At 38.3% G+C, this 21,957-nt stretch overlaps 2 protein-coding genes across 3 annotated transcripts; one reads left to right on the top strand and one right to left on the bottom strand.

The window, feature by feature from the left end:
- Nucleotides 1-293: 293 nt before the first annotated feature.
- LOC138312709 (uncharacterized) lies at nucleotides 294-2,439 on the bottom strand. Of its 2 annotated transcripts, none has more exons than XM_069253487.1 (3): nucleotides 1,403-2,439; nucleotides 1,134-1,256; nucleotides 294-814 (listed from the first exon to the last, which is right to left on the bottom strand). In XM_069253487.1, exons 1-3 carry the CDS (start codon nucleotides 1,703-1,705, stop codon nucleotides 740-742), a joined length of 501 nt encoding a protein of 166 aa, XP_069109588.1. In that variant the 5' UTR covers nucleotides 1,706-2,439; the 3' UTR covers nucleotides 294-739. The 2 variants fall into 2 exon arrangements, with proteins under 2 accessions (XP_069109588.1, XP_069109589.1); XM_069253488.1 differs by having other exon boundaries at nucleotides 294-1,023; nucleotides 1,403-2,437.
- An 11,397-nt stretch (nucleotides 2,440-13,836) lies between these two features.
- LOC138312708 (uncharacterized) lies at nucleotides 13,837-17,227 on the top strand. The gene is made up of 2 exons (XM_069253486.1): nucleotides 13,837-17,129; nucleotides 17,212-17,227. Exons 1-2 carry the CDS (start codon nucleotides 15,406-15,408, stop codon nucleotides 17,225-17,227), a joined length of 1,740 nt encoding a protein of 579 aa, XP_069109587.1. The 5' UTR covers nucleotides 13,837-15,405.
- Nucleotides 17,228-21,957: the final 4,730 nt, after the last annotated feature.

The following is a 21,957-nucleotide window of genomic DNA, read 5'->3' as shown; positions in this document are numbered from 1 at the left end:
ATATGATTCTTCACTTTCACTTTGATCAAACCATTCATTACATACAATTTTTAAAAAATGAAATGTATACCAATTTTTTTGAAAAATTCTAACATGTTTTAAAATTAATTAAAAAATATACATATGATTCTTCACTCACTTTCACTTTGATCAAAATTCATTACATACTTTCAAATACAATTTTTATGAAATGTAAATTCTAACCACTATAAAATTTTAAACTTCAACAATTTTATGAGAACAATTAAAAAAAAAAAAATACATATGATTCTTCACTCTCACTTTGAATTAAACCATTCATTACATACTTTCAAATACAATTTTTATGAAATGTAAATTCTAACCACTATAAAATTTTAAACTTCAACAATTTTATGAGAACAATTAAAATAATTAAAAAATATACATATGATTCTTCACTCTCACTTTTATCAAACCATTCATTACATACTTTCAAATATAATTTTTATGGAATGTACTAACCACTATATTAAACTTTAACAATTAAACAAATTAAAAATATACAAAAACTTGCCTCCTGTTTTGTTCTACAACAATGTACACCAACGTATACACACTTTCATACATATTCTCTAAACTTGGACTATCAAACAAAACAGTGATCATTCATACCCATAGCGCACAGGGGTTTTTCGAATCCTTCCTGATCGTCGTCGCGGTGGTTGAGAAGAAGAAGGAGCAGGAAGACGGTAGTACGGATATCTATTGAAGTGTTCGTTCACATCTCTAACGACTGCATTAATGAGATACTCGCAGTAAAGAATTCCTCCCACCATGAAAATGGACACCACAGCTAGAGGGGAAAAAATTAGTCAATCTTTACATTGAATAGCGATTCTTCATCATCATTTAACACAGTTTTCGGTAGGGTACGCATTTGTATTTCTTGTATGATATTGTTCCGCTTTTTACACGTTTTTCTTAGACAAATCACACAGATGACTATCACCGCGAAAATCACAGAAGATGAGATGACGTAAAAAGCGATCCTCCATTTATCATCTGAAATTGAAATGAAATTTTTTGTAGGACATATGCTAATCATTCCTATGCTGCGATAAAATCAAAACTGGATATTTACTTTGATAAATTTAATTGAAGTATAAACATACCAAATACCCAATCGCGGTGTTGATGGGTAAGGTGGTGGTTGTTTCACTAGAGGTAACGGTGTTGGGCGAGACGGTCGGTAAGGTGGTGGTTGTTTCAATGGAAGTTGGAGTGGTAACATCATCCTAGAAACAATGAAACAATTATAACTTTTAACAAAATAACCGCAGTATATTGGTAATACGATACAGATGATATACGTATTCACACTTTCACCAAATCGAATCTATTCTGTTTTAAATTACATTAAATTGGATTAAAATCAACTCACCTGATCACATGCCTTCCCATTCAACATGATGTTGATTTTGTCACAGAGATGGAAATTAGTACACAGCAAGACAGTCTGTTCAATCCGCAGATACGCGACATCCGGAAACTGGTTGCAGGTTAGCTGGAACTGTGACACCTCTCTAAAGTACAACCTTTGAATCCCTGAGAATATCCTGTCTTTAACGAGATGCACATTATGCATATGTACAGCACGACAGTCAATGCTGTTCTGCCCTCTCTCACAATCTCTTGGAAACTCGTTCCCATTCACCACAATGAAGAAAACAACCAGCAGCAACATGGTGACATGAAGATGGTGAAGCTGACTGTATCAGTATCAAACTTACGCAGGACTTTAGTGATAGGAAGAACGGGGTGCACAAGGGGTTGGATTTTTTTGTACAAATATCATCATTAGTATTTACTAAACGATAATGTTTTAAAAATCGTATTTAATTATGTTTTCATATTAAAGAAATATTGATGATCATGTGTACAACGTTTAGATTATTTTTCTCATTTATACAGTTTTAATCCCCGTCCGTGCCCCAGGCTTCACTGACCGAGCACGTGTTCACTGTTTTTGTCGGTCAGCATCGTTATGTAATAATTTGACCTCAACGTCTCTAAGGTTTCTGACCTGATGTACATACATTCAACCTCAGCATCTCGGCCACACCTCCACTGACCTTATAGGCGTACACAAAATTTATCGGTCAGCACCGTTATGTAAGAATCTGACCTCGGTGGACGGTGAAGCACATGTCGTAGCCCCAAGTTGTTTAACTAAATATAGTCACACACAAAACAACCAAAAGGGGGATAAGTTAATTTATATATTTTAAGTTTCGAATATTTTTACTTCTTGTTATCAGCTTTCCACAAAACCCTTCAAATTCGTTGATCCATATCTCAAATATTAAATCAACCTTTAATTACTGCAAACAAATGCCATAAGAGGGATTCCAGTAGTGTCACTTCTATAGAAAGCTTTAGCGTTACCAACCATATTAGGAAATTTTGATGAAACTTTCAATTAAATCGGTCAGCACCATTGTGTAAGAATTTAACCTTGATGGATTATATAGTGTCAGACAAAGAATTTGTTTGTTCTTTTTTGTTTGTTTGTTCGAGTATTACGGCCCATCGACAACTAAGGTCATTTAGGGCCAAACATCAAGTCATGCCATTAATATCAGGATAAAAGTTCAGGGTAAGAAAAAGCAAGTTAGGACTAAAACACAGATGTAAACGTTAATTTGATAAAAAAAGAAGGTTTGCATGGGATAAAATAAATTTGGCTAAAACACATGAGAAAACTCATGCACAATGTTGATGAAAACGATGAAATGTTGAGGTTGATACGATGTATGATGAGAAAACGTTCATATTTTGCTTAAAATACCGATCTCTTTGAGATAATTAAAAATACGATTATGTCTGAAACAAAGTGTACATGTCGGAGACATCGTAGTATTTATCTCGTATGTGTTTAAAATCAATACAATGCAATAAAAATATGCTCCACTGTGAGAGGAGAATCACATGTGGCATGTGGGAGGATCCTCCCCTCTCAATAGATAGGAATGTGTATGTGTGTCCAGTTCGGAGCCGAGAGAGTACAACTTCCTCTCTGCGGTCTCTCCGACTGGACAGTTTAGGATTAAGTGTAGGTTGAATTTTAAACAGTTTATTGTTTGTTTCGGTAGACCACCTTTGTTGCCAATGGTGTTTGATGGCTGACTGAATTGAAGGTTTGATGTCGGTGTATGGTAGTTTCAAATCTGTTTGTGCTAGGCGAAGAGCAGTCTTAGCTGCTTCATCAGCCTGTTCATTCCCCTTTATACCCACATGACTGGGAATCCAGAGATAAGTAATTTGAGTTTTAGAAGATAATCGAAATGTTCGGATTAAAAAGATTTTGGATTAGAGTATTTCTAGGGCTTCTTGATTTCAAAGCCTGAAGAACCGAAAGAGAGTCTGAACAGATGATTGCCTTTTCAATGCGGTGTTCTTCGATATGGTCAAGCGCCAGACCGATAGCACATGCTTCCGCAGAGAAAATGGAGGCAATATCCGGGAGTCGGATAGAGGAGCAGTGATTAGATGTACAGCATGCTGCCGCAACATTATCACCATCTTTTGATCCGTCAGTGTAGATCTGAACATGGTCAGGGAAAGCCCTAATGCACTCCCGAAACGTCAAAACTGTTTAGAGTTACTTTGTTCTGGCTCAGGATATGGAGTTGGTGTTTCGTGGATTGAATGCGGTGCATGTTGGCGTAAAACACAGTCTGGTCAAATAAACATTCCTTATAAAAGTTGATGATTTAGGTCATGTTTTTTTATGACTGCGAGAGAAACACCCTTTGCCGTCCTTTTTTTCTGCAACTCCGTAGATATACGAGTACATTTTAGCTCTTAGACCGACGAATTCCTTGATGGGCTTCCCTCCAGTTTCATCTTTCATTTTCCCGAGCACTTTTTTATTGTTTGTACTGTATAACAAGTCATCTGTTGGGTAGTTTGAGACGTCAAACAGGTCCAAGTTAACAAACATGTCAGCGAAGATGTCATCCGTGCGAGTCCAGTAGGTCAATGAATCCGTGTCTGTGAATAACAATTTTGTATTCTGTCCGTAGTTTCTTTTCATATAATTGTAATGAAAGTCATACATGATAATCTTGGAGAGGTCGAGAACAGTAAATCCAACGTAGACGGGGCGATTTAATACTAGATTTGTTTTCCGCATTTGTACACCTACTAAATCCTCGTTGAAAACTGTACAGTGTTGAAATGAAGGTTTGGCACAATATTTGCAGAGTCTGTCTTCTGAATGTATGAGCTTGATGTCGACCCTGTTGCGTAGATTCTCCATTGTTTTTCCGAAAACTGCATTGTTCTTTAATTTGTAGTAATCCTTTTCAAAATCGTTGGTGGCTTGTTTTCTTTTTTCGGTGTTAAAGTCGATGTAAGGTTTTAGCCAAGGGCTTTGTCTGAATTGAATGGCGCGATGTATTTTGGTGAGGATCATGCCCTGGTCTAAATAAAATTGTAGATTTCTGTAGTGTACAACATAGCGTTCTTTGTCGTGTAGATTTGGAATGAGTTTTGATGTCGAATGATAGTGGTCTAAGCAGTCGTGATCCTGTGTACAATTTGGTAAACTTCTCCATAAAGTCTTACTGTAGTCTGATAGCTCATCTTTGTTGACGATCCTGTTTTCTGGTGCCAAAGGATAATTTGAATGTTCATTATGCAAATGCTGGGGATAATGCATATTTATTTCAAATATGTACCCGTATTGACCCTCTTTTGGAATAGTGGATATGTCTAGGTGATTGATTTTAGTGTCAGACATCCAAGTAAATCCACCATGGGGGAGATAATCGCTCATAGCGCAACCGTAACAAGTTGTTTGCATCGTAGGAAGTGATGTAAGATGTCGGTTTGGAGGGATCGTACGTTTCCGGTATGTATCTGTTGTTGGCGTCGGCAAAACGATGCATAATACCGCTGACCCCACCTCGTATCCCCATTTCCACCATTTGGTGCATGTCGATGTCCGTCAATAAGTCTAAGGTCACGCCGGTCATCTTCAGGGCAGCACTCCACGCTAATCCAGGCGAAGTATAGTAGTGACATGGGTCGAGCTGGTAATTGTCTAGGTTTAAAGTTCTGTAAGCCTCGAACACGTCGGCTAACAATAGACAGTCACATTTTAAATACAATAAGCTCCCAAATGGTGATTTTTCAGCATAAATTTTTTCATACAAATATGGCTATGACCAATAATAGGTTTTCAAGACAGCAAGTAATATTATATGAAAATAGTAGCCTAATTGACCTTTTGACCTCGCTTATTAATCAGTTTAAGGCCCACGGGGGTCAACAAAAACCTATCATTTAACATCGTTAAGTTCCGGTTATGACGTCATATAAGGATGGCCACCATCTCGCATTTCACTATAAAATGCTCTTCCATAACACTAATATTTTTCAACTAAAGTAGACAAATGAGTTTATCAAAATGACTAAATAGACGACAAATACATATCAGGACCGGGGGGTCAATCCAATCATTTGTAAATTTTGAAAATTCAAACCCTATAAGGATGTAACCATTGCAAAATGAGCGTGATTCTTCATGTTAAGTTGCAGAGAAAATAGTTGGCTTGATGCAGAAAACCATGTTTGACCCCAAAAACCCCTCATTACTCGTAATCAGCCCTATCATTTTAAACACAATCAGTGACAACAACAACCGCAACTATATATAGGAAATGCAAAATTGTATTATGAGTGTTATAACGTGCAATTTTCAGAGAAGAAGTCGTCTATATGGAAATAGTAAATTACAGCACAACACCTACTTTAGCGTAACAAATGTAACCTCAGCCCCCTGTGTTTCCGTTAATATTTGTAAAATTTTGAATCCCTTTGAAAATGATGCTACCATTGCATTATGGGTGCTCCCTATGCTTTGCACAGAGCAAATTGTCAGATTTTGGAACTACAAATTGAAACCTTTTGTCCCGCCCCTCAGGCCTCAATGATAAGCCATTATCATTGTACAATGCTTTGAATCGCCTCACTATAAAGATATACCACTGCATTATGAGTGCTTTCTCATATCTTAGTTTCAGAGAAGAAGTCCGTTTAATCAGAGTAATAGCCAAATCAGATCCAATTTGACGAAAGCCCCTCAGGCCCCGGGGTCTTTGATGTCATTTGTACAGCTCATTGAATCCACCACATTATAAGTGTTGTGCTGCCATTGTCATTATGGGTGCTATCCATGCATGGTTTCAGAGAAGAAGTCATATATGGAACAACATTGAACCCTTTTTCAGGGCCACATCATGTTGGATCTACCTTTCATTATCATATTCTTAGTTTCAGAGAAGAAGTCGTTTATATGGAAATACAAATTGATGCATGTGACCCAGCCCTTCTCCGACGGGGTAGCCCCATGGAATTTTACATTTTGAATCCACATTCTATCCAATAGAGGAATTAGTATGGGTGCTCCCATGCTTGGTGTAGCACATAGCTCCATAATTCGTATGCCAAATGGACCCCATTCATGACCCCGCCCCTCAGGACCCCGGAGGGTCAGACCATAAATGGCACATTTGATATCATCGAGGTCATTTTTGAGATCCCCACCCTATAAGGATGTTACCATTGCATTTGTCTGGGTGCTATCCCTGAAGGCTGCTGGTTGTCAGAGAAGAATCGTGGTGTATGCGAAATAGCCATTGAAGACCTCCATTTGATTCTCTACAGTGCCCCCAGACTTGGCCAAAGAGTGAAACTTCACTGCAGATCATTTGTACAATTTATGAATCCCCACCCTATAAGGATGAACCACCTTGCCACCTATGGTCATCCCATGCGGTTTACAAGAATGAGGAATTGTTTCATACGAATTAAGGAAATTGACCCCTTTTGGCCCCGCCGCTCAGGGATCTGGGGGTCTTTTCCATCATTTGCCGGGGAAGTCTGGAACATCATATACGATGCTATGTGAATCTAGGTGAAGCTAGGTTGGAAACAAGAAGAGCTCCCAATCCCCAGCGGAATCCGTTGTTTCTTATGTTAACTGTTGACGAAAACGGACGGCCGCCGGACGCCACAGTAGTTAGTCCATGATGGTAATCCCCCAGGGAAATTTACATGTCACATTTGCCCAGGTATCGTGGTGCGATGGACGACTCCTCTTGCGTTATGTCCCACAACGAAAGTTGATTATCGTAAAGAACTAGTGAAAGAAATATGTGACACTGTAGTAACCATTCTGTATTTCTGTCAGGTATTGGTATGGATACACACCCTTGAACAATGAGTAAGACTTCCCTTTGTTCCGTGTCGAGTAAATTTCTCTCTTGAAATTTGGCTTACATCAGTTTTGAGATTTTTGATCCAACCCTATAGCTATGAAGTTGGCGTTTTGCTGTAATAATTCAGTTTGAATGAGAGGCTACAATTTCTACAAAATTTCGAACATGAAAAATGGATTATTTTGGAGTCCAACTTAGATATTCATTGTTTGTGAATTCAAATTTGTTAAGATACAAATCGTCAATAGCCATGTTATATTCAGGAAATTCCAAGACATCCAGGAAACTGTACAGTCAACGGTTTTTGGAAAAAATTCAACATTACATATGTCGCATCAGCTCCCGTTGATGTTTTGTAAACGTCGCAATGATGGTATAAACTTTGTCAATTCTTTTGTTTGAAATATTTCTATATATTTTTTGTTATTGTTGTTGTTTTTACTGTTTGAAATGAGTCACCTGGTCTTCTTAAATAACAGATATACGAGTAATAATTTGTTTTGGGAAATTTCTCTTTGCGTCAAGCCAAGTATGAAAAAATTGCTGAAACGTATCTGGTTGACGTTTTGAGCTTAAAATCTTATTTTTTTAATATGGTCTTGCGCCCATGAAATTACTACTGTAGTTGTGGATGTACTTTGGTCCTGATATGTAATTTGTCGTTATAATTGTGGTCATTTATATAGAACATTTGTTACTTTCGGTGAAAATATTAGTGTTATGACTATTCTGTCATTTATATAGTGAAATTGAGATCCTGTGGCCATCGTTTTTATGACGTCCATAACCGGAACTTATACGATGTTAACATTGTTTTGTTGTTTTTGTTGCTTAAATTGACTGAGATTAATTGTGGTCAGCAAAACTTATTAGAAAGCAGAAATATGGGTTTGCTGTTGTATAAAACAACCAACTTTGCTTCAAACATAGACCACATGAAAAATTTGCTGAAAAATCACCATTTTTGATTATTAAAACAAAGAAATATTAGTTATTTCTTGCGTGTTCACTACACATAATTGAAGTTTAGGTTCTCTGATATGTACACTGTTGTTCTATTGTGGTCTTTTTCATACCTCAACCAGGGTACTTCGGTTGAAAAATGTCAATGTTTGCACTAAATTTTTCCAAATTTTAGTGAAATTCGTATGGCGGCCATCAAAAAATTGATGATTTTGAACCGGAAATCTCAACTTATGCAATTTCCAACATTTTGATTTGTGATCTAGGATAATAAGGATTCAGAAAAATATTGGTTCGGAGGTTTTGAAATTCATGTGGGACCCTCCAATTCATGGCCTAGTAGGAATTTGATGTAAGCTCAATGTCGGTTTACACAGGGCCATCGTCGACGTTTCCGGTTTGTATTTGTTGTTGATCGGCGAAAAACGAAATGCAAATACCGCTGAATACTCCCATGATGTAAGTGTATTTCAGCATTTGTGTCAAATGTAATATGAATTCCGTCAAGTGGTTTGTCCAGGACACGCCGGCTTCATCTTCGGACAGCAGCACCCCACGCTAATCCAGGCATGAAAAGTTGTAGTGACATGGGTCGAGCTGATTAATTGTCAAATTTTATTAAAGTATCTGTAAGCCTAGAACACGTTGGCTAACAATATTAGTCACATTTTAAATACAAGTCCGTATAAACCCCCATAGGAAACATCACACATTTGCCATACTTTGTGTGCATGGACGAAATCCTCTTGTGTTATGTCCTTTTCAGATAGTTCACTATAGAAAGATGACTTTGGTGGTAATTGGGTGTCTGAAAATTTAGTATAGTCTGTCAGGTATTGGTATGGATAGACCCCTTTTCTGAGTAAGACTTCCCTCTGTTCCGGTCGAGTAAACTCTCTGGTGAAATATTTGAAATTATCATGTCTTTTGTCCTTGAGATTGTTCAACGCAGTGCATCCATATAACTAGGCAATCATGAATCGACACGAGTCACAGAAAAAAAGACGTTAAAATTTCCCAAAGTGAGAATGAGATGTGTTTTCCCATGTTCTGTGCTATGCACGAGATATTTTGCTCTTTGTATTTTCCTAATTGGCTTCACATCAGTATGTATGTGTCCATTCGAACCGCGACATGTTGTGAAAATTGCTTACAGGAATGTGTTTAGGATGCTTGAATATTCAAATTACATTTGTTGCATGCAGCTCCCCTAATGACTTTCCCGTCACGTGGCAATGATCCCGTACTTTGTCTTTGTTGTGTTTGAAATAATTGTTACAAAGGTAACATTTTGTTGTGTTGTCAAAAGTCTCCTGGTCTTCTTGGGTCATAACTATGGGTTCTATGTCACTTAAAATCTGTTGGATTTCTCTTTCTTCCTCCATGAGATAGTTGATAAACGTATCTACGACGTTAGGGCCTCTGTAAATGATGGGTGGTTTGATATGGTCACCCATGATAATATATGGCACTGGTAGTTGTGATACGATGTTACTCAGTTCATCACAACTAAATGGAGTATTTGGAGGTAAATATATAGAACAGACTGTTATTTTTCGGTGAAGAGTTGCGCTTATAGCAACAGCTTGTAAGGTGGTATTTAGCTGAATGTGTCTGTGAGAAACGTTTTTATGCACCGCCACCGCCACACCACCTGATGGGCGGCCACCTGTTGTTTACATAGACCACAGTTTAGTGTAAATTGTCGGAGTTTGATGTGTGTCTTTCACAGCATTATTTCTTGAAGGCAGAATATGGATGGGTATTTTGTGTTTGTATAAGATGTTTTAATTCTTCTATGTTCGCTTTAAATCCGCGTATGTTCCATTGTATGATAGTGTTTGTCTCTATGTTGGTCCCTGATGATAGTTTGTCGGACCGACAGGACTTTACTTGAAGTAGGTCGTTTGGTGCGAAAAATGTGTTGTCACCAAACTCGCTGTTTTTACCTATATAACAAACCATAGATTTTGATCCAAGGATAGGGTCATCTGATCCCTTACTGGGTTTGTTTAGTAGCAGGGAGCCCGCCAGCATTTTTACTGGTGGAAATTTGTCTGGCGTTGCTCCTGCGGTGGTGTAAAATTGCTGGTCTCAATGGCTTTCTCAGGGGAGTTTTTCTTTCAATAGACGGTGAAGATGTAGCACGTCTATGACGATGCGGTAACTTTTTTTCTAATGTTCGCTGTTAAAGTCCGCGAAGACGCCGGTGGGATTGGCGTTTTAGCTCCAGGTGGTCCCTGATGATATTTTGTCGGACCGGTTTGTTTGGGTGGCGGATAAATGTGTTTGTCACCAAACGCGACTGTCCTCGTCCAGATTGAACATCATAGATCTACAAGTTCCCAGGTTTGTGGTCTTCGGATCAACTTACTCGGGTTTGTTTAGGGCTGGCGAAGCAGCGCCAGCATTACCACTTGGTGGTTTGTGTCTGGCGTTGCTCATGCTGTGTTGGTGTATTTGCTGTTAGCGATCTGGGCTTTCTCGGAGTTTATTTCTTCTGACATCATTAGAACGGTGAAGATGTAGCACGCGTCTATTGGACACGAGCGTTCGGTTTTATTTTTTTTCTAGATTGTCAGGTGATTGGTGTTGTGGAAGTCCTGAAGACGACGGTGGGATTGGGCGTTTTAAGCTCCAGGCTGCGTTGTTGGTTGTAGGTTGTGTATGTGGTTTTAGATGCGATAACTGAACAATAAAATGTTCAGGGTCCCCATTGATTACTTTGCAGGCCTTAGCATCAGCCAGATCTGGGACATACATTGTCCCAGTTTGGCTTGTCATACCTATAGGCCTGGGTCGAAGCATGTATTGACGGTGACACTGTCAACAGGCGTCTTTGCGCGCGGGTGATCTGGGCCATAGGTTTGCCACACATTCACAGGTCTGAATAAACTCGAACTAAACCTCCTAGCTTCAGGGAAGGAGACACTCTCTGGGTTATATTTGACCCCGTAAATTTCTCCCTCTCCCGAGTCCAGGCAGGGGACAGGTGCGAGCAGTACGCAAGCATGGTCACCCCCGCAAAATTGACGCAGTGTCGGTTGACCACATGTCACATTCGTCTTTTTCGTCGTGACCGACTTCACGGGCCACAGTACTGACAATTACCATTTTCCGTCTTCACAAATTGCTTCTCATGATGGCCGTACCTCTGGCAGTTACGGCAACCTCAATGGATTTGGAATGTAGACGGTAACAGCATAACGATGCTCTGCTATGGATAACGTTGGTGTTGCGAAACGTCAATCTGTAAAGGGTGTGTAGGGACCAAGTTCCCACTCTATTCATGGTCATGATTCTCTTCACGTACGTGACCCGGAATGCAATCCTCTTGGAAGTATGACAGTATGTCGGCCTCATTGGTCAGTTTGCGCAAGGCTGGGGCACCTGATTACTCCCTTGCTGCACTTCAATAAATGAGTGTTGGTTTTACTCACACAGTGAGGCCGGCATCAAATACTGGTTGGTTCCAAGGAGGTTCTCCGCTTGTAGCTTGCGGAAAACCTCTCATTAGGAGATCACCCGATTCCCAAAAGGCTTAAACAGCATTTGACATCGCCGGCAATGCCCTTTGATGCCCATTCGCAATATTAAGGGTGCATAGATACCTGCAGTGGTCTTGCCGCTCTGTGTAGAGGACATGACCAGAAACTGTGGGAATGTGTTTGTTGTACCGCTTTTTGTTTGTTGATTTGTGGTTGTGCATACAGACAGTTTTTGATCTTGAAAATCTAAAGCCATTTTCGTCAGCCCAATTTTGTAATTTGCCTAAACATTGTTGTAGTTGTCGTTCTATAGTGTGCATGGTTTTTTTAATCTGTAACAGATCAAGAAATCATCCACAAATAGAGACCCTTCCGTAGATTGGCCAAGACATTTAGTTATGCTGTTAATTTTTAGTCCAAAAAGTGTGACGCCCATCTCCTGTGTTTCTGTTTCTGAATAAGTTGAACCCGCTCGAACTTTGAAATGCCTGTCAGATATAAAATTTGATATGAACTTTGGCAAATTACCACGTATACCGATATCATGGAGATCTTTCATGATTCCATATTGCCAAGTTGTGTCGTATGCCTTTTCAAGGTCAAAGAATACGGCCACAAGATGTTCTTTTTTGGCAAGGCTTTCTTTTATAAATCTTTCTAGTCTAACTAAGTGGTCTACCGTTTCCCTGCGGTTTCTAAAGCCGCTTTGCAAAGGACTTAAAAAATTGTTTGATTCCAGGAACCAAACTAATCTAGTATTTATCATACGTTCTAGAGTTTTACAAATACAACTCGTCAATGAAATAGGGCGATAGTTATTGGCATCAGTAGCATCTTTCCCGTGCTTCGGAAGTAGTATAATATTAGATTCCTTCCAAGACTCGGGAATTTTGGCGGAAGAGTAAACTTGATTAAATATAATTAAAAGACATTTTAGTGCAGAGTCTGGTAATTGTTTTAAAAACATATATGGAATTTCGTCTGGTCCAGCTGCCGAGTCCTTTGATTTCTCAAGGGACTCGAGTAATTCTCAGATCACCCGCGCAATCACAATCATACACTATCAACTAATTATAAGTCTAAGAGGACTAAAGAATATGTCTTAGATCAGAACACCAGAAGTTGTTCACCGGATCATGCCAGATCAGACCATCATGAACCTGAATGTCATGGACCTGAACAAGATAAATAATTGACTCCGGAAGCACTTCAAAATACTGAGCTAGTACTGCCTAGTCAACCTGAACCTCGCACATACAAATCGAAGCAGGGAGAACTTGTTCAGTCATTTTCCCATGAACAGATTTGTGAGCCAGTTCATCTATCACAACATGAATCCGATAGACTTATGTCCAACAAACCAGACAACTATTCTACTGAAATCCCTCTACACGAACCAGCCTATAGTGACCATACACCTTAACATGAACAAACTCTGTTGTCGACACAGGGCTACACCATGCCTAAGGGACAAGTCAACTCTACACATCCTGAACAGAATAATGCTACTCATGAATCTTATAATCAGCACAAATATCCTACATTCTCTTAACCAAATCGTGAACCTTCCATACAACTGCATCAAACAGCTCGCCCATTTCATGAACCAGCTAGCCGTTCATTGGATATCACAGGTAGCTTTGAACACAAACAGCCAGCACACACATCACCAGACATTCAAAATAATGCCGGCTTTGAACCATCGCGCCCCACCTTTCATGAACCTGAACGCCATACGTCCACGGAGTTCACAGAATTCACTCAGTTTCTAATGAAAAAGGAACTAATTCTACAGAGATTGAGCAGTTTTGATGACAAACCTGAACATTATTCTGTGTGTAAAACCAGCTTTGTTAGAATAAAATCTGAACTAAACCTATGCCCTTCTGAAGAGTTTGATCTGCTGATTAAGTACCTTGGGCCTGAGTCTGTGAAACATGCAAAAAGTCTTCGGGCGTCTAACCCAACAAACCCTACTAGAGACATACTTAGACTGTGGCAGCGATTGGACGAAAGATACAGAAGCCCAGAGATTATTGGAAGAGCCTTGCAAGAAAAACTAGCAAACTTTCAGAGAGTGGGAAAAGATATGAAGAAACTTTATGAACTGTCCGATATATTATTAGAGATAGAGGTATACAATTTCGGACACATGTCTTTTATTGCTTGTTTATGACTATTTTTTATTTTTATTTAAAAAAAATTGCATGCTATATTAGAACGTGAATAAAACTTACCTCTTGGAATTTGTGTTTGTGTTATAATTTGTGTGTCGGCGTTCTAAATGGAACTGGAGCGCGAGACATTCCAACCTTCACCCTTACGACATTGACAGCAGACGATACCACAACACTGATCTCGGAAGGAAAGTTTCAATCAAGGTATATTATATGTTTCATTGAAATGTTTGAATATATTGAATGCAATGTATTAAAACTTATGTAATTGTATCATTTAATGATGTTTTGCTTTACTGTTTTCACTTATTTCCACACAAAAAGTAGAAAAACTATAGGGTGTCCGAAATTGCAACACCCCTGTATATACATTGGTTCAGTCTAGAAGAGCAAAATAACCCATAAGATACGAAATACAGTGTAGAGCGTCTGAGTCGAACAAACGCATCTATATATAGTAACATTCACTTGAAAGGCACAAATAGTCAATAGCGGATATCGTATAAGATATACACAAATCACTAGCCTTGGTGTTAGCGTTTGATAATAAATCACTTAAACAAATAGTATACCATACGAGCCCAATTAGTCCTAATTTAAATTAACAAAAAAAAAAAAATGCGTTTCATTGGCCTTTTTTTTACTACCACAAAACTTACTTATATGAAGTTTAGTTAGGCTGCGGTATTCAAAATAATTTAGAATTACCGTATTTGACACAAACACACAATTAACATAGGCCTAAAATGCTGTATTTTGTCCAAAAATTTTATGAACGTCGAAAACACCGAAGTTAACAATTATTTAATATTAGCCACAGTCATATCATTCATATGCGAATACAAATAAAAGAATTTGAATTTTTTCATCATAAATGTGATCTCAAACTAAAGTGAATTAAACAAAGGGAACTAACTCTTATAGATAGGTGCGTAACATTTTACACCAAATCAACACACCAATACTGAGTTTTATGGAATTACCGTATTTAACCAAAAAACAAACCACTGTATATTTTTGTATAGTTGAAATATAACAACAAATTACCATATTTGTCCATGAAAACAGATAACAATTAAGTTGATACCAGAACAACTTAGATGAAATTCAAATTATTTATCATCAATGTCACTAAAGAAATTTTGTTTGCAAACGGTGAATCAACAAAATTAATTTCATAACCCGATGGAAATAAAACAAAAATGACATCAATGCTTATAATTAATTTTCATAGTGGTATGGTACAAAAATAGAGTCGCTCAATCAGAAAGCAAGATTTAGTAGGAAAATAGATAAAAAAAAATATTCACCAGTGCCAACAATGACTTTGACTGCACATTTGATCTAATTAGCACACCCCATTTACTTCCTTAAATGTTCCTAACATTTTCTTGTTTTTTAAATTGAAGCAAGATCTCAAAATATAACAAAAATACAAATATATAACAAATGCTAATTAGTATTTTAATATCTAACTCAATTAAAAAAGAAAAATAAACACTAAACATTATTTACAATTAATCTTTTCAGATGCCAAGAAAGAAGAAAGATATTTACAGAAAATATCCATTAGAAAGCCTAGAGAAGGCAGTGGATGCAGTCCATGGTGGCATGTCGATTCGGAAAGCTTCCTCCAAGTTTTCCATCCCAAGATCTACGATTTTGGATCATGCACAGGGACGAGTTAGTTCAGGGGCAAAGATGGGAAGACCTGCCGCTCTTTCAGAAGAGGTCGAGGCAAACATAGTTAAGCAGGCATTGGACGCCTCAGAAAAAGGATTTGGACTGTCAAGGGGAATGCTAATGGCAAAAACAGGTAGAGTAGTGAAGGCGTTAAAACTAAGAACACCATTCAAAAACAATGTACCAGGCACAATGTGGTGGCGTGGTCTGAAACAACGGCATCCAGAGCTTGTGATTAGAAAACCTGAAAAGCTCTCCAGTTGTAGGAGTTCAATGATGAATCCTGTCATCATTAGAAAATACTTTAACGATCTTTCGGACACCATTACTAAACTTGGTTTGGCCCAAAGTCCAGCAAGGATATGGAATGCTGATGAAAAAGGATTCCAAATGGAACACTCGCCAGTTTCTGTTTGTGCTAGAAAGGGATCCAGGAGTCTCCCTGGCAGAACATCTAACTCCAGGGAGTCCATTTCAACACTGGCATGCGTCAATGCAGCTGGAGCAGCTATGCCGCCACTGTGTGTGGTTAGAGGGAAGACACGCAGATCCCTGGATTCCTTTGCCACCGACAAAGCACCAGCTGGAACTGTGTGGACCTGGCAGGAAAAGGCGTGGATGACAGATATTCTAGGGCAGAACTGGTTTAACGATGTGTTTTTAAAGCACTGTGGACCTGAAAGGCCACAACTGCTTATTTTAGATTCTCACAGCAGCCACGAGGTCCTTGGTCTACTAGAGAGTGCCAAATCTGAAAATATCCATGTGTTTGCTTTGCCACCTCACACCACACAGTACTTACAGCCGTTAGATAGAACTGTTTTTGGCCCTTTGTCCAAGGCGTACAATAGGGCATGTACCAATTTTATGTCTGCTTCGCCTACAAACACAATTTGTAAGTTAACGTGGCCGGAATTATTTGCCACTGCATGGAAAGATGCTGTGACATGCCACAACATTCTAAGTGGTTTTCGTGCATGTGGTATTTTCCCTTTCAATTCAAATGCTGTACCAGCAGCAGCATTCAGCACATCTGTACCCTTTGATGTTGCTCTGGCATCTGTCCCTCAGTCGAGCTCTTCTCCATCTGTCCCTCAGTCGAGCTCTTCTCCATCTGTCCCTGAATCGAGCTATTCTCCATCTGTCCCTCAGTCGAGCTCTTCTCCATCTGTCCCTCAGTCGAGCTCTTCTCCATCTGTCCCTCAGTCGAGCGCTTCTCCATCTATCCCTCAGTCGAGCTCTTCTCAATCCTTTTCTCAGGCAAGCTCTTCTCAATCTGTCCCTCAGCCAAGCTCTTCTCGGTCTGTTGCTGGATTGAGCTCTTCTCAGTCTGTTGTTGGATTGAGCTCTTCTCAGTCTGTTGCTGGATTGAGCTCTTCTCAGTCTGTTGCTGGATTGAGCTCTTCTCAGTCTGTTGCTGGATTGAGCTCTTCTCAGTCTGTTGCTGGATTGAGCTCTTCTCAGTCTGTTGCTGGATTGAGCTCTTCTCAGTCTGTTGCTGGATTGAGCTCTTCTCAGTCTGTTGCTGGATTGAGCTCTTCTCAGTCTGTTGCTGGATTGAGCTCTTCTCAGTCTGTTGCTGGATTGAGCTCTTCTCAGTCTGTTGCTGGATTGAGCTCTTCTCAGTCTGTTGCTGGATTGAGCTCTTCTCAGTCTGTTGCTGGATTGAGCTCTTCTCATCGTTGTTGCTGGATTGAGCTCTTCTCTCTCTGGTCTGTTGCTGGATTGAGCTCTTCTCAGTCTGTTGCTGGATTGAGCTCTTCTCAGTCTGTTGCTGGATTGAGCTCTTCTCAGTCTGTTGCTGGATTGAGCTCTTCTCAGTCTGTTGCTGGATTGAGCTCTTCTCAGTCTGTATCTGGATTGAGCTCTTCTCAGTCTGTTGCTGGATTGAGCTCTTCTCAGTCTGTATCTGGATTGAGCTCTTCTCAGTCTGTTGCTGGATTGAGCTCTTCTCAGTCTGTTGCTGGATTGAGCTCTTCTCTGTCTGTTGCTGGATTGAGCTCTTCTCAGTCTGTTGCTGGATTGAGCTCAAATTCTATTCTGACTTTAGCTGAGTTGACGTCTCAACAGTCTGCTACTCAGTTGAGCTCTTCTGATCATGACCTGTCTATTTCTTTACCAATAGATGGTAATGATGATACCACTGTGCTTGCCGAAATTCTTCTGCCAAACACAAGTTCTATTCCTGTTGAGTATGAGTTGGTTACTCCAGAAGATCTGGCTAGCCTGCATGGGATAGAAATTGAGACAACTATTAGTAATATCTTCACTCCAGAAAAAAATGTAAAAAAGAAAACAAAAAATGAATCAAAAAGAAAACTAACCACACATAGATTACTCACGTCAGATGCAATTATAGAGGAAAAAAGACGAGAGAGAGATGAAAAAATGCAAAAGGAGAAACAGAAAGAGGAACGAAAGAAAGTACGAGAGTTGAAACAGAAAGAGAAGGCTGCAGTCAAAAAGAAGTCTAACAAAAAAAATCAAATTGTGTGTTGTGTTTGTTTAGAAAATTATGACAATACAGACACCGAGAATGTGAGATGGGTGCAATGTGACAAGTGTAATGCATGGGTTCATTTTTTGTGTATCCCTATAAGGATACGTGATGATCTGGTTGGAAAATTATTTTATTGCCCAAAATGCCAGTGGCTGTCTTCTTGAATTCCTTCTTACATAATGTAGAAAATCATTCTTAATTATGTTGTTCATTCCTCACTGAATGAATGCAGTGACCTGTTTGTTTGTTAATATTACCTATTTGTTTACAATGGGAAAAAATGTAAATGATGAGACTGAATATACTAAAATTTCCTCAATTTCATAAAAGGCGTGAAAGTAATATATCTTGGTCAAAAGACAGTGGATAAGAAAAAAAAACTAGTCCATTTATAATAATCATCAAATTTGTTAAAAAACTATAATTAACTTATTTGTCAAAATTTTCTTAGCTAGCCTACTTGTCCAAGACATTTTTTACAGAACATTGACAAATATAAAAAAAATAACATGAAAAATGCTGAAGTCTCACTGTGGTATCCATATCTCAGCTAATATATATAACAAATACGCGGTAATATGATTTAATCCTAATCTGAAGCACAATTTTTATTTTCATAAGCATGTAAATTTAATTTTTTTGAATTAGCTTACATATTATTGCATGCTGTATTTAAAATCAATTTGCTGAAAAATTGCATGCATGTCTTAGTTAAAAATTAAAGGAATATCATTAAATGATCAATATTCTGTTATGATTTGTACTTCTATGAAGAATTGTCATAAAACATGGGTTGGTGAACAGTTGAAAAAATAAAAGACTAGTAAGATTTTATGTTATGTATTGTTTGTATATAGTGAAATGTATCACATATGCTACTGCGTAGCACATTTTTTTTTTTTTTTTTTGAAGTTTGAAGAACAAATGTCAGAATGTAGGTAAAAAGGTATAGTGGCGGTACGCCCTAACTTTACTGCATGTTTGTTTTTCAGGTATACCTTGTTTGTTTGTAACATATCATGAACTCCAAGTCATTTTTGACTTCTTTATGATAATGTTATTGTACTATTGTTCCTTAATATCATTTTGTACTAGAGCTGGTTTTCATGGTAACGTGGCGGTACGCCCACCATTTTAACTAGTGTTTCCTATGTATATTTGATACGAAAGCGTTATGTACTTATAATATATATGTATGTCTTAGTGTGTTACAGTTTCTTCTATCTATGTATGGCATGTTATTTATATGCCGCACCTTTACCCGATAAAATGAGAATTTGAGAATATTTGCAGCTAATTGGTAAAAATAAATTATACGGCCATCGATCAAAGATATGAGCCATTTTTTCGCCAATACCTTGTTGAGTCATTTTCTCTTGAGTAAACAGAGCTTGTTGGCTATGCAAGTGTGGGGGAGTTGTTTTAGAAGTGAAGTGAAAAAACTATATGTATGCCACGTGCACGTGTAGCTGCTTTAATATGGTCAAAAGTGTGCCAATGAGGTGAAAATTCTCTACGTCTGAAGAAAATTAATTTGATGCCGAAATATCAATTAACAGTTCAGCTTTAAAACTTACATTTTGTGTACATTGAAATCATGACATCCTATTGATAAATTATTTGGAAGAAGTCGCTGACTTCCAGAAAGCTTTTCTGATGTGGTCGCGATCTACCGTCTGCTCTGTTTAACGTACCCGTACCAGTTTAACCTACCTGTACCAGTTCGTCTGCTGCATGTTAAACGTAATGTGTAATGCGCATGCCCAACAGTCATATGTATGTGAGAGTGTGCTACACACGTTTGTCATGTCATATCCGTGAATAGAAACGTTAACCAGCAACAAACAAATCACTATATTACAGAAATATGGCGGGATCATAAAAATGTCGATTGCTTAATTGACTTTTTACATTAGCTCTAATTGGCTTTCATTGACATAAATTTTTACTATTATAACATTGAATGGAGCTTAGTTTAAAAAATTGAAATATTCACAAAACTTGAGTCATCCAGTCAATATTTCGTAAAATTATTCATTTACACAATTCACGCAGACGTTTAGAGACTATGACAATATTATTTAATTAGCCTACCTTTAAAAGCCCTTAATTGGTGTCCGAAATTGTAGCAGCACGTGTCTGAAGTTATAACACCCCTGACCGAAGTTGTAACGCACACATATGATGGATTACTTTAGCCTTTTGCGCTGTAAATGTCACTTTAGCGGATGCTGTTCAGCAATAACAGAAAGCGGACTATCGGGGCTTTCGATTGATATACGATAAACAGCTGAATACAAACGTAAGATAAGTATGGAGCAAATCGTGTGTTGAAGTGTCCGAAATAACACCACTTTACCCTACCGCTACTTCGTGCGTGTGTTAACGTGGATATTCTATCAAGGCTGCCTATGCTTAGAGGTTTACGGCCGTTCTACAACTAAGCTCATTTAGGGCCAAACTTCAAGTAAGGCATTAATAACAATTGCATCTAAAAGATCAGGTTGAGACAAGGCAAGTAAGAACTAAAACACAGATTGTAAATGTTGATTTAATAAAATAAAATTGCATTTGATAATAGTTTTGACTAAAGTACATGAAAAAAACTCCTGCACAATGTTGATGAAACGATGAAATGACGACTCCTGATCCACTTATTGGTACTATAGCACATAATGAATGACTGAGACAAGAACTGTCATATCCAAATCTGAAACCATACTCTGTAGGAACAGACCTCCCTGAACACCAGGGATATCTTATGTGGGGAACGCGGGTAATAATACCTCACAAACTGCAAGCCGGATTCCTTTTAGAGTGACCCATAAAACTGTGGAAAAGAATACACATATTTTGCTGGCCCTTTTCTAGAACACAGCATCTTTTTATAACAGACGATGTCATATTCAAAGTGACGATAATGAGCGATTCAGCGACGATGACAGCGATGCTAATAGTGATGACAGAAGGTCTGTTTTGTGTTGTCATCGTTCTAAGATATCAGAATATACATGCAGGTAATTATGAGAAAATGCATATTTTGCTTGTTGTATGGGAATGTGACATTTCAAAACAGATAAAAAGGCAATTCGTCGTCGTATACCTTATATCTAATCTCTTTATTATATTTGTATCAAATTCTTTTTTTATTAGTACATTGATTAAACAGCAGGAAAAAGATACAACATCCATCTTTCGTTGATGACAGGTTTTAGGCAAGCGACAACTGACGTGGATTTAGATGTCATAATCGTCGGTCAGAAGGTGGGACTAATCAATGGTATTACTTTACTCGTGTCAATTTAGGATCTCGATACACCCGTATTACATCATAATTTATAATTTTATTTTAGCCCTAGCACGGCTCTTCAGACAAACGATCAAATCTTTAGAAATGGTTCCTTGGTGTGGATGAACTAAACGACCTCAATGAAGCCAACCATCATGCTCCCTACAGACAGTTCATAGTTTAGCAACAAGGAAGGCTTTGTGTCGGAATATTTGAGCGAGTCCAAGCTGTTGTGTTTGGAAAATTAGAGATAAATATCCTGATCAGTTTCGACATTACACTGGATATATTCATTCATGTTTGGAATGTTGCTACAGTGCTAAACTCAATAACCACCACGCACTAATATATCCTTATTATCACAATATCGAGTGATAAGGATCCGTCTTTTAATCAGATTGCTATGCTCCACTGTGATAGGAGAATCGCATACATAGCATGAAGGACTTCCTATCTGCGGTCTCTCCGACTGGAAAATTTAGGATCAAGTGTAGGCTGCATTTTAAACACTCTATTGGTTGTTTCGGTAGACCACCTTTGTTGCTAACAGTGTTTGATGGCTGACTGAATTAAAAGTTTGATGTCAGTATATTTTAGTAACAGATCTTTA

Source organism: Argopecten irradians, unplaced genomic scaffold (genome assembly GCF_041381155.1).
Source record: "Argopecten irradians isolate NY unplaced genomic scaffold, Ai_NY scaffold_0431, whole genome shotgun sequence".
Classification (NCBI taxonomy): Eukaryota; Metazoa; Mollusca; class Bivalvia; order Pectinida; family Pectinidae; genus Argopecten; species Argopecten irradians.
Note: the sequence above shows the minus strand (reverse complement) of the source record. Positions and strands in the feature narration are given on the sequence as shown.